General features: G+C 43.0%; 1 protein-coding gene across 3 annotated transcripts in view; it reads left to right on the forward strand.

Annotated features, from left to right (window-relative positions):
- lrch4 (leucine-rich repeats and calponin homology (CH) domain containing 4) overlaps window positions 1-12397 on the forward strand; it is a 48497-nt gene that overhangs the window by 28717 nt on the left and 7383 nt on the right. For 2 of the 3 annotated variants that reach the window (XM_030723250.1, XM_030723248.1), the window contains exons 5-16: window positions 1982-2228; window positions 4552-4648; window positions 4915-5023; window positions 5128-5225; window positions 5332-5384; window positions 9917-10072; window positions 10536-10604; window positions 10783-10837; window positions 10941-10998; window positions 11550-11651; window positions 11735-11832; window positions 12141-12278. In XM_030723250.1, the coding sequence (XP_030579110.1) occupies window positions 1982-2228; window positions 4552-4648; window positions 4915-5023; window positions 5128-5225; window positions 5332-5384; window positions 9917-10072; window positions 10536-10604; window positions 10783-10837; window positions 10941-10998; window positions 11550-11651; window positions 11735-11832; window positions 12141-12278 (1280 nt within the window). The remainder of the gene's footprint in view (window positions 1-1981; window positions 2229-4551; window positions 4649-4914; window positions 5024-5127; window positions 5226-5331; window positions 5385-9916; window positions 10073-10535; window positions 10605-10782; window positions 10838-10940; window positions 10999-11549; window positions 11652-11734; window positions 11833-12140; window positions 12279-12397) is intronic. The other variant, XM_030723249.1, reaches the window with a different exon arrangement.

The following is a 12397-nucleotide window of genomic DNA, read 5'->3' on the forward strand; positions in this document are numbered from 1 at the left end:
TAGAACTGAAGCTCTCTACAAGTTAGTGTGATTGCATCATTATTGTGGAGATAAGCGTTTATGCAGATTCTGCTTGTTTGTGACTTATGATCTAAGTGGTAACTGAATTACCACTGAAAAATGACCCATAAATGGAAGTGAGTTTTTGCACTACTCGTTTGCACAGCTGACTGAACTCATCTAAATAGATGATTTGTTTATGTGCAGAATGTATGGTGTTATAGAATATACATAATGATATCAAAACTCTGCTGTTTACCAACAATGTAAGTTTTCATTCAAAAACCAACATATGATACTCACTGAACTCTAGGTTATAAAGAAATATTGATGAGGGCTGAAATGATCTGTGCTCTAACTGTTTATGTGCCACAGGCTCGTGTTGCTCTCATCACTCTGCGTCTGTTTCTTTCTGCTCCTCTCTAACAAAAATAACAATTTGCTGCAGATTTCATATTGCATAAAAAGATTTATCACTACTGCCTGAAATGCCTTGTTGACAGTCCATGTTTATCTTCTGTATCTTATCTACATCACCTTCCAACACGTTTCCATAATGCCCACCTAGCTGTTCCTTTTGGACAACCTCTAATGTGAGCAGCTGCCTGCAATGAAGAGGCTTCTGCTAACTCTGGACAAAACACACCAAATGTGCTCTTGCTGGCTGCAAGAGTGAACGCGAGAGTACAGATATTTACTGCAACTGTGGAACTGAAGACCCAGAGGCTTACTTTCATTTTGATTTTGGCAGTGTTCTTACAATAATAGAAAATACCTAAGGGTAGAGATGCACCGATCAATCATTGAAGCATTCTCGGCCCTGACTGGTAAGCGGCTAGTCAGCCTCCCATATGTTTGAGTTTGAGCGGGTTCATTTCTGGCATGCGCAGCACACACATAGCAGCACAGGCAAATAAGCTGTGTGCATGCTCACATTCACATGCTAACATATCATTAGCGTGGAACCTCTTCATGGTGAATGAAGACACAAAGTTTGCCAAAGTAAACTGCGAGGTTACCAAAGCAAGTGAGTGTTTACGGTGATTTCAGTGATATATCAGCACAGGAGCATAGTGATTCCCAGATGACACAGAGGGAGAGGACAACATGAAACATTCTGCAGGAAAACATGTGGAGACAAATAAACTTCCTTTGTTTCTTCCTTCAATTTCTTATATTTGCATTTTAGCAGCAAAGCATCTTTTTTCTGAGTTATGACGCCTATATTTTAGAAGCAGACTTCAGAGTGTCCACGGTACCTTCAGTGCAAATAGAAATTATTTTGTGGCTGTGCTGATGCCACTGTCTGTGAAAGCTATGACCAATGCAGCCGCCATAACCACAGTTTTAGAGGGCTACGCCTATACTCTGAGAACGTAGGACTGAGACATAAACAGTGTTCTTTTGCATTGGTCTTTTTTTTTCCTGACCAGCTGACCAATCATAGCTTTTTGGAAGGAGGGCCCTTAAAAAGGCAACATTTTAGACATAGAGTGAGAAGAGATGCAGCAGCAATGTATAGAATTAGAAATAAACACAATGTATTTTAATCATTAAAGCATATAAATGCATCATATTAAAACAACAAAAATAATATTTGCATATAAGCCAGTAAATTAGTATATTTGGAGCTGTTTAGATTATTGAAAGAATTTAATGTGACTATTAGCATAGCTATTTGTGAAACCTAAACACTGAAAGAAGTTGAACTGTCAGTTCAACCAAGAAGGAGTGAATGAAGTTCAAGTGGAAACTCTGAAAACAGCTGCACTGCATTGGCATTTAAGGACAGAGGAGAGTTGAGTGTAAGTGATACATTTATCTAAAAGTGAATTCTTCGTGGACTTCCAAAGGAGTTGAGGTTTCGCTCCCCACTGTATGAAGTCAGCACAGATTTTATGTAAAAGAAACTGAGAAATACAACAAGCCAAGACTCAAGCTAAACTACACCTAAATCTTTCCCTCTCTGTTTCCTGCCCAGAAATATCCGAGCTGCCCCTTGTTAGGCTTGATGTCTCCTGCAACCGCGTTTCCCATGTGCCCTTGTGCTACCGTCACCTCAGGCATTTGCAAAGCATCTCACTGGATAGCAATCCACTGCAAATGCCACCTGCGCAGATCTGCTCCAAGGGAAAATACCACATCTTCAAGTACCTCAACATGGAGGCCTGTAAGAGGAGCCAGGAGGAGCTGGAGAAACACCTGAGACCCACTGGATTTAACAGCTGGTAAGGATGGCTGCAGGATGAAGTTGGGGAAAGGTTTAAGAAGCAGTCAGGCTTCCAGTGGTGAAAATCTGAGGCCAAAAATAATTACCAGTGTGTTTAAAAATATAGGAAAACTACTCAGTGAAAACAACTGCGTGCAGCTTCCTGCAATGCTGTTGTGACAATCAGGTCACAACAGCATGTGTGACAATATAGAATAGAATAGCCCTTCATTGTCATTGTACATAGTACAATGAAATTGTGGGTGCTCCATGACAAAGTCAAGTCTCTGTGCACTCAATTATGTAAAAATGTAAAAATAAATAAATACGGGGGTTCATTGTTTATTTACAGTCTGTACGGCCCAAGGGAAGAAACTGTTGGTGAGTTTGGTAGTGTGTGATTTAACTGACCTGAAACGCCATCCATAGGGCAGTAGGTCAAACAAGTGATGGGCAGGATGTGAGGGGTCTCCTGTGATTGTTCTGATTTTCCTGGATATGTTCTGGATACGTCCTCCAGGGAGGGCAGAGGACAGCCGATGATCTTTTAGAATTGTGTTGATTGCCCTCTGCACTGCCTTCCTGTTCTCAGCTGCGAAGCTTACGCCCAGACCGAGGAGCGACAGAAGGCCAGCAACACTTCTTGTCCAGGTGTTTTTTTTCCGAGGACATCCAGAGGAAGTGAAGCCACTGCTGAGCCCTCTTCAGTTGGGCCTTGGTGTTTTGAGTGCAGGAGTGGTCAGCTGAGATGTAGGTGCCAAGGAAACTGCAGGTGGTGACAATTTCCACATGTTCACCACTTATTTCTAGGGGCATGTGTTCTTGTTGATGTTTCTTGAAGGCCATAATAAGTTTGTTGGTTTTGAGAACATTGAGTGTCACGTTGTTCACTGAACACCAGTGGGACAGTTTTTCTACTTCAGCCCTGTATGCTGTCCTGTATGCTGTGAGATGAACCCAACCACGGTGCTGTCATATGTATAGATTTTGTACAGTAGAGGACTAAGTGCCAAATCTGACGGGTTGTGGGCAATGAGTGAGGAAGTGTTGTATCCAGATGCAAGTGGGAAGTGGAATCTGCAGTTTGCTGGTTAAAATAACCGGGATAATTGTGTTAAATGCTGAGTTATAGTCCACCAAGAGCATCCTCGCATAGCTCTTCTGGTTGTGCAGGTTACTCAGCACTCTGAAGTGTTATTACAAGAGCATCCTCTGTGGCCCAGTTTGCTCTATAGACAAACTGATGGGGGTCGAAGGAGGGAGAGAGGCAGTCCCTGCTGTGCTTGGAGACCAGTCGCTCTGGGCACTTCATGATTATACAGGTTGAAGAGCTTGGTGAGGATCCCTGCCAGCTGGTCTGCACATGCTTTGCCCATACCTCCCAGGATGCCATAGGTCCAGCAGCCTTCCTGGGGTTCACTGCATTCAGATGTTTCCTCACCTTGTGTTCCTGAGTAGAGAGGAGGAGAATTGGTGGGTTCAGGTGCATGGTGCTGGTCTCATAGTAGTTGAGCTCCTCAGCCAGTGTGCTGCTGCCTCCTCCAGAGGATGTGGGTCTCTGGCCTCTGTAGTTTGTCAGGGCCTTGACGCCCCTCCACATCTGTTGAGGATTGTTTATATCTGGAGATGCTACACTAACATACAGCATATGAATCTGACTGGATATTTTAGCTCTTGAAATTGGTTCAGTAACACACATTTATACAATGTTTATGCTAAGTTAGGCTAACTGTATCCTAACTTGAATCTGTATGTCACACACATGAAATTAATCAATTGCATTTCTCAAAATACTCAACAATTTTAACAACCCAGTGGTTCATAGAGGCAGTCTTGATAGTTGCAAAGTCACAGATGATTAAATCTGAAAGTGTAATCATTGTTTACATATAACAGGGATGTTATATGTGAGACAGAAACGGCTACAGCATCTAGTGTTTAGAGCTGAATGAATATGGAGATGAACCATAGTTATTTTGCGTGCAATATGCATTTACACTCATATCAAAGTAGTATATTGTAAACATGAGTTGAGAGCATAAATAGAAAGTGCTACAGTAAAAGTACAATGAAAGGGTGCAATAACTAAACAGAATCTGGGTTTATCAAATATTTGTGAATTAAATGGATCCCATGTAGCTGTTGAGTGACACTGTAATAGTTGGACCAAGGACAGAGATCAGAGAATATTTAACAAGAGTAGCTCTAATGTGGGAAATCCAGTCAAAAAAACACGAGTTACTGCCCTTTAAACTAATGACTCCCTGTGTCACAGTTTACCCTAAAAAGCAATGTGTGTGTTCAGCTTATTCTAATGGGTGCTTATCATGTTTTCCCTGCAGTCTGTCAGACCAGGAGCTGTTTACAAGTCAGTTAGGAGGGCTTGACTCTGGCTTCAACAGTGTTGACAGTGGCAGCAAAAGATGGTCTGGGAATGAGGTAAAGCTGCTAGATATGTACACCATGACATGTGACCTGATTGACTGTATTATATATCTAATAATACATAATATTTAAGATATAAAAATGCACTGTTTAAGCATTCTGTAATATTACATGAACATATGGCAAAACGTGCACTGCTGAAATATGATAATGTAAAAACAACAAAGTGCTTTGAAATTGTAAACCAAATTTAAATGAAGGCAGACTTGTTAACTGTGGCATTCAGATCAATTTTTCAGTGACATGTGCTGTGTGTTCAGTCAGCTGATGACTTCTCAGAGCGCTCGCTGCGCATGACTGAGGTCAGCAGAGACCAGATGAACCTGGAGGAGGAAGAAGAGGGTGGCTCTCACCTGGGAGCTAACAAAGGTGAGGAAGGACACAGTGTTTTTGTTATTACACAAACAGACCACTGTCACAAACAGTTGAAAAGTCTGAACTTTTGATGAGTCATTGTTGCATTTGCTTCACAGTGAATGGAAACTCTGAGCAAGTGGACTTTATTGACAGCAGTGTGACAGAGGAAGAGGAGGAGGAGATCAGGACGAATCCAGTCACAGCACCTCCTTTGGTACCAGTCATCCACACACTAATCAGCAGATGTTACTAAGCATTCTTGTCCCGTATAACTTTGAGCAGGAAAGTTATTGATTGTGTTATTGTTTGTTTATTTTCAGGATCAGAAGGACAGATCATCACCATTGCAAACCCAGAACTTAACAACATGCAGGTCAGTTGTGTAAAACATACAGTTGGAACTTTGCATGACGGCCCTTTTTGGCTCCAAGGGTCAAACAGAAATATAAATTCAAGCTCAAAAATCAAAAGAAAAAGCATTGGTAACCTGCACAACTAAATAATCTGTGAAGGAATTTAAAGCCTGGCTCCCCAAAGTGTGGCCTGCAGGTCAACATTAATACTTGATTTTTTTACAGTACAAAAGTGTAACAAGATAGATGTGTGTGCGTTATTGTGGGTCTACAAAACATTAATCTGGAGTTGAGATATTCTAATACAGGAACACATAGTGACACCTGTTATTAAAGGAACTATAGCCCACACCACAGTATGTTCAAAATATATAATTGAGCAGAGCCCATAGGAGTGCATAATTATATATTTTGCACACACAGCACTAAACAAAAAGACACTGAGCACAAATATTACCACTGTTGGCATTAGATAGCTAGCTCCTCTTATAACCTAATGCTATTGGTAGACAGTGTTGGCATTAGCACCTGTTTTCCAGCTCAGCGTGTGTTTTTAATTTTTTTTTCCTTATTATTGTTTACTGATTCAGCGTGAGCCGCACAGATTCACAACATCAGTCAGTGCAAGGTGCTTCACATTTTAAGGTAGCTTAAGATCCACAGCTGCTATATTGGTTCAAAGGCACAGAACAGGATGAGCTGTGTTGGAGCATGATACTGGAAGAGGCCATCCAGAGCAAATGGGCATGGATATAAGAGTTTCTAGTGACAGAGAAGGGTGGAACGGGTAAAGCACCCGTCATGGCCGTGCATTGGTGGGCCATAGATGCTACACAGACACACGTGTACATGCATCATTGTACCGTCTACCAGGGAGCGCAGCTAAATATGTGAAACCTCTCTTGCTTTACTGTTCAGCCAGTCAGAGTTTGACCTATGGGGCTCCACGCTACAAATCCATCTTTGTACACTGTGTAGGTTGAATTTCCACAATCGCACATGCTGCTTAACGCAGTGGTTCTCAAATCCAGTCCTCGTGGCCCAGTGTCCTGCAGGTTTTAGATGTGTCTCTGCTTCAACACACCTGAGTCAAATATAGAAGTCATTAGCAGGACTCTGGAGAACTTGAGTGCATACTGAGGAGGTAATTCGGCCATTTGATTCAGGTGTGTTGGATCAGGGACACATCAAAAACCTGCAGGACACCGGCCCTCGAGGCCTGGATTTGAGAACCACTGGCTTAACTAAAGACTTAAACAAACTGACACCAATGCAGGACCACTGCCACTTTCTTGATCCGTGTTAGGGAGGTGAGAGAAGGAGGGACAGGAAGTACAAAGGTTAAGATCTTAGTTTTTCGTAACATCACTGAGTTTCTGCAGTCGCCTGTGTCTCATGTTTATAGGTCTTGTATCGAGGCGTACTACTACGTGTGAAAAGGATTTACATATCATCCTAAATTCTCTCCAGCCTGTGATTTTCTGTTACACTCATTTTTAATATCACGGACTGTTTGTTCTTCCACCTGAAAAACAAACACACACTTTAGACATTCAGGTTTGTCACTCTTTTTCTTTCCTTGTTTTACAAGGTCAATGGACGGGGTTTTTAAAGAGCTGGGAAAAGTCAACACACCGCTGTTCTCATTACATTGTGCGAGTCACTTAAAGGCCCTCAAACACTGCATGTAGTGTGCTGGTGGAAAGGGCTGGGAGATGATATCAAACACTTAATGTCTTATTTTTTTATTTCTTTCTTTTTTTTTAATTTTGTTTTTAAAGACAGTGGATTAGACTGTCAGTTATATAAACATATATGAACTCTTCTTTCACCACACTGACACACACACTCCTCTGACTCCTCTCCTTTTGCACAAAGTTTACATGCAACGTGAAGGAAGCCTCTGCACCAATCAAACAGTGAATAAATATCTCTGAGTTTGAATGTAAAACATTAACGAATACTCGATCATTCATCGTGTCTTTACATGTATTATGTTGCACAAATATACAATTCTGGGATAATGTTTTTGTCTTTGTCTTGTGATGGAAAACAAAGCATGCCAGTGTTTGTGGCTCCGTCCCCTGACACGCTTAATGAGGTTTGTCAGCAGTAGCAGCTTCATTCATGCCCTCGAGTGCTTTAAGCCCAGCAGGGATTTCATCGTGTCCAGTTGTTTCATAAAAAAAAACTACATTGTTGAGTTTCAGTGACTACATATGAATTTGTGACACACAGCCATTGTTCTCAGCTTCCAGCAACAAGCTGTATAATCTATTGTTCAAAATCTTATGTTTTATTAACTATAATTAGGTCACATACCTAAAATCTGTTCACTGCTCAGACCCTCCAGAGCTTCATGTATTGTGCACAATTTAGATTCGGTGACTGGGAGTGGGAGTGGATGGAGGCTATGCTGTAGTGATGTGAGCATTGAACATCCTTTAACTCATTAGTTTTCTTTGCCAGTTCATGTACAGAAAGACTGAAAGGTAATAAAAATATTTCTAGCTTGATTTCAAATACGTTCAACACTCTGGAGCATGGTGAAGAGGATCTGGACAGGTTACAGCTTTATACTGATGAATGTTTCAATCGAGCTGTCGTGGGCAAACCAGACAAGATGCCGACTCCCTCCTGCAGCAGAGGAACTCTGTCCACTAAGAGGAGCCTCCCTGAAGACTCGCTGGATGAAGCCTCTCCACCAACCAGCAACATGATAAACATTTTGGAGTCCATAAACAAAAAAACTGTCCAGCCTTGATGCACATCTGGCCCTAGTGGAAATCCTCCACAGAATTTCAGGCTCTGCGGGAGTCAGTCAGCAGCAGGTGGAAACACTCGCTGCAGTAAATGCTGTGATCAGGGAGTTCGTGAAGACCCTCACTGAGGGAATGACCCTGCTTTTGGAAGAAAAAAATCAAAGAAACCGTTATCGAGCTTCTGGCTCGCAGCATGAACAAAAACCTTGTTTTCAGGAATAATGGAGAAAACCGAGGAAGACCCAGAAACTACCATGAAAGAGGTTATACAAACTCAGCTAAAGTTCCCGGAGGACACAGTAAAAATCATCACCTTCCATCATGTTCCCCGCCTGGGAGGGAAGTGACCCGAAGGCTGCAGACCAACCAATCATGTCCAGATTTGAACACTTCAAGCAAAAAGAACTGGTGGACCAGTTTCTAAAGGACATCCTGGAACAATGCAGGACCCTGTTCCTGGTCAGGAAGAAGTTCATGCTTTTTTCTTTTGTTGCTTTTTTTTCTCATCACACTATTTTGTTGAGTTCAGTGTGCACATGGGGCCCCACACTAAACTACCCTTTGCGGTTGGTGCAGTGGGTACTGGGCTTGGGTTGAGCTATTCATGTGGTTTTGCTTGCTGTGCTGCACGGCCTCCCACCCCTCCTTTTTAACTACGCTTTAGTTATTACGGCTCACAACACATCACTACACACACACAGGACCTTTGGGGGGGCAGGTGGGTTACCCAGAGGTGGGCGGGTGGGGCCTGAGGTGAGGTGACCCCCACTTATCTCTCTTCATTGCTGTCTGCCCATCAGTTTTATTAGCACCTTAGACATTGATGGTTTAATGACAGTGTGGATGAGTACTGCTGACCAGCTGTGAGGGGCTCATGTCACATCTGTCCCCTCAATTTTAATTACACTCTAGATTTCACACAGTCATACTTATCCCTTACACTTCATACACCCACATGCACCCAACACATCACCTTTAACATTGGTGAGTTTGGGGGTGGGGTGGGGGTGGAGGTTGGCTTACTATATCCCTGTTTCCTGCACCCTGCTGGTGGTTCGGGGTCTGAGTTGGCTGTGCCCCAGGGTTGCTGCTGGCGCTGGGGGGCATCTGTTTGCCCTCACTCAGAGGGGGACCTGTGTGTGTGTGTGTGTGTGTGTGTGTGTGTGTGTGTGTGTGTGTGTGTGTGTGTGTGTGTGATTTTTTTTTTTTTGTCTTGTCCTGCTTTGTTCTGTTACATAAACTCCACAGAACAGCATGTAAATGTAGGAGTTTATTTGATCTAACAGTCACTGGGGTGGTCATCGGGAGAACAGGTTGTTGGTAGAGCAGGTCATCTACCAATCAGAAGGTTGGTGGTTCAATTCCTGGCTACTCCAGTCTGCATTTCAAAGCATCCTTGGGCAAGTTGCTGTCCAATGCAGTCGTCAGAGTATGAATGTGTGTGAATGTTAGATAGAAAGCAGTTTGATATAGAAAACAGTGCTTATATGAATATGGGTGAATCCAAACGTGTTGTATGAAGTGCTTTTAGTGCTCAACAAGAGTAGAAAAGTGCTTTATAAGAACTTGTCCATTATTGTTGACTTACATGTTGCATCAGATGTCCAATCCTCCCCCATGATGTGCAGACAAGTTTAGTTTCCATCCCACAATGCTTTTCTCAAATGCAGCTGTGAAGCTGGCATTCATTTCAAGAAACTGCAGAGACAGATAAATAATTCCTGAAAGTTTGCTCCAGAGCTTGGAAACAATTTGTATCCATTTTTGTGTTTTCATCATCTCACTCCCAGATCCAGCCTCCACATTGAGGTGGGCCCTTCATCTTCAGCTTCCTCGTCTCCACTGTCCCCATCCAGCCCCACCCTGGAGGAGCGAAGGAGGCCTGGTACCTTGTTGATCTGGCAGGAGAGAGAGCGGCTTCAGCAGCAGCAAAAGGAGAAAGCCAGGTCAATGAAGGGCTATTCTAAAACAATGACCAGTTTTAGGCTAGTCACATGAAGAGGATGAAGAGGTTTTTTATACTGCACTTTACAGAATGTTACCACCATGAACACAATGTCCCTCCCAGTCCCGTCGCCAGATCTCAGTCCTAAGGGGGGGCTAATGAAGTCCAACAGGGGGGCACCACTATTATTAGCTTGATTAGTGATCTGGCTTGGGTGGGCGGGCCAGGGCGGGCCCAAGCGTATCAGTGGGCGGGCACGGCCCCCTAGGGCCCGCCCATAGCGATGGGTCTGGTCCCTCCAAACACTGGAACACTGTAGATGTGAACCTTTGTAAAATACTATGTGTTGGAACTTTCTGCTCCATTCATCCAGTGAGGACCAGCTCTCAGTCCAAGGCTATTCCCTTCTGTCTTTCTCATATCTAATTATACACTTTTACATGTCAAAATCCATTATTTTGCAGTTTGCTGAAGTTATCCACCAAAACAGGAAGTCATGTGACCACTGCACAGCAGATGGGAAGTAATTCTTGGTAAGGATGGCCTGCAGAGCTGGTACACACACATCAGAGCTACAGTGGAGACAAAAATCTGTTTACAAGCTGCACTCTTTCTTCACTCTATATCAGTCTTTATCAAAGTAGTAACAAAGGAAGGCTTGGGGGTGCAGAAAGTTCTATTGATTAAAAGGTGGTGTCTGTCTCCCCCTAGTGGTACATCACCAGAAAACAGCAATTCACATTCTGGCCTGCGACACAGATGTGCAGTGAGTAATGCTCTACTTGCCTTCAGTGACTCAAGCTGAGTAAAGCACAGAGCTGAAGTGAATTTTGTGTTTGTAAATCAGACTTCTTTTTTTTTTTTCTTAGAGTGCCGACCAAATGAGCTCTCCTTCAGTCCTCCTACAACGATCAAGCAGCAAGACCGGTAACACAAACACACCAGGAAATTTAGCCCCCTAAAACAGAAACCACTCTGGAGCAGGATTTGTCCAGATGAAACAAAGATGAGGCACACTTCAGGAAGTCAAGGATTTGTATCTGGAAGGCAGCAGTTCAATCACATATTGACTGCTTAATTTGAAATCTGTGGGGCAGATGCCAAATTAAGAAAATGTTGTCACCATTCAAAATTTGATGGGCTTGACTATAGTTTGAAGGAGCATTTAAGGGCAGGAAAAAAGTACTTTAAGAAATCAGAAATCACTCAAACCAGCCTTTAAATCTAATACACCAAATGAGGTAAATGCTGGTTATTGACAGTTAAAAGAAAAGTGTATACTGATGGCATATTTTAAATTCAAGGTTAAAGTGTGTGTATATCTGATCACCCTCACTGAGAGGGGGATCTCTGTGTGTGCGTGTGTGTGTAATTTTTTCAAACGTGTCTTGCTCTGTAACATAAACTCCACAGAACAGCCTGTAAATGTAAGATCTGCTCTAACACGTTTGCACTGTTGACTTAAATGTTTGCGTCAGAAGTCCAGTCCTCCCCCAAGACGTCTCCTCCTCCTGGTCAGGCCCAGAAACCCAACAGTTTTCTGTTTCGCTCGTCCTCTCACAGCAGCGTCAGACCCACAGGTACACAAAGAGCACCCTGCGCACACTGCACAGCTTCCTTCTAGAATTCAGACACACTCACACCTTTAGTGTTGTGTTGTCAGGGGCCGTCTTTTCTCTTGGTGAGTCTGGTAGAAGTGAGTCACGAACAACGCTGCGCTTGCCTAAAGAGGAAAGACCAGACATCACTCAGCTACGCAAGGTAAACCATGTAGACGAGCATTACTTCATAATTTCAATAGAGGCTGGAAGGGCCTTGATAGGATTGAGTTTAATTTATTCATTATAGAATGACTGCTTTGGGTTATATTAGGGGTGTAGTGCTTCTTAGACTGAGACCTGTGATATTATAAGCATCCCTGGCCTTGTCTGTTTCACTGTAACTTACTACCACCATTGATAAACTGTCTATATAATCATATGCTACTTAGCCCTGTGCTCAAGTGGAGCTGTGGTTCCTGGTTTAAGCACCTTAGTGTGGTGAAAGCAACCCTCTGTGTCCTTCCTCAGACTCTCGAGTCCCGGCTGAAGCTCACTCTGCCAGAGGATCTGGGTGAAACTTTGTCCAACGGCACCATCCTCTGCCAGCTGGTGAATCACATTCGACCACGCTCTGTGTCAATCATCCACATTCCTTCCCCGGCAGTGGTGAGTCTGGAAGCCTTGAAATGGACAGAAAATGTTGTTTATGTTCACATGTTATAACCAGAGACATATTAAAAGCTGTTTGGCTATTGTTAGCAAACCTTGAATAGCTATATGACTTA

The sequence above is a fragment of the Archocentrus centrarchus genome, unplaced genomic scaffold (genome assembly GCF_007364275.1).
Source record: "Archocentrus centrarchus isolate MPI-CPG fArcCen1 unplaced genomic scaffold, fArcCen1 scaffold_24_ctg1, whole genome shotgun sequence".
Lineage (NCBI taxonomy): Eukaryota > Metazoa > Chordata > Actinopteri > Cichliformes > Cichlidae > Archocentrus > Archocentrus centrarchus.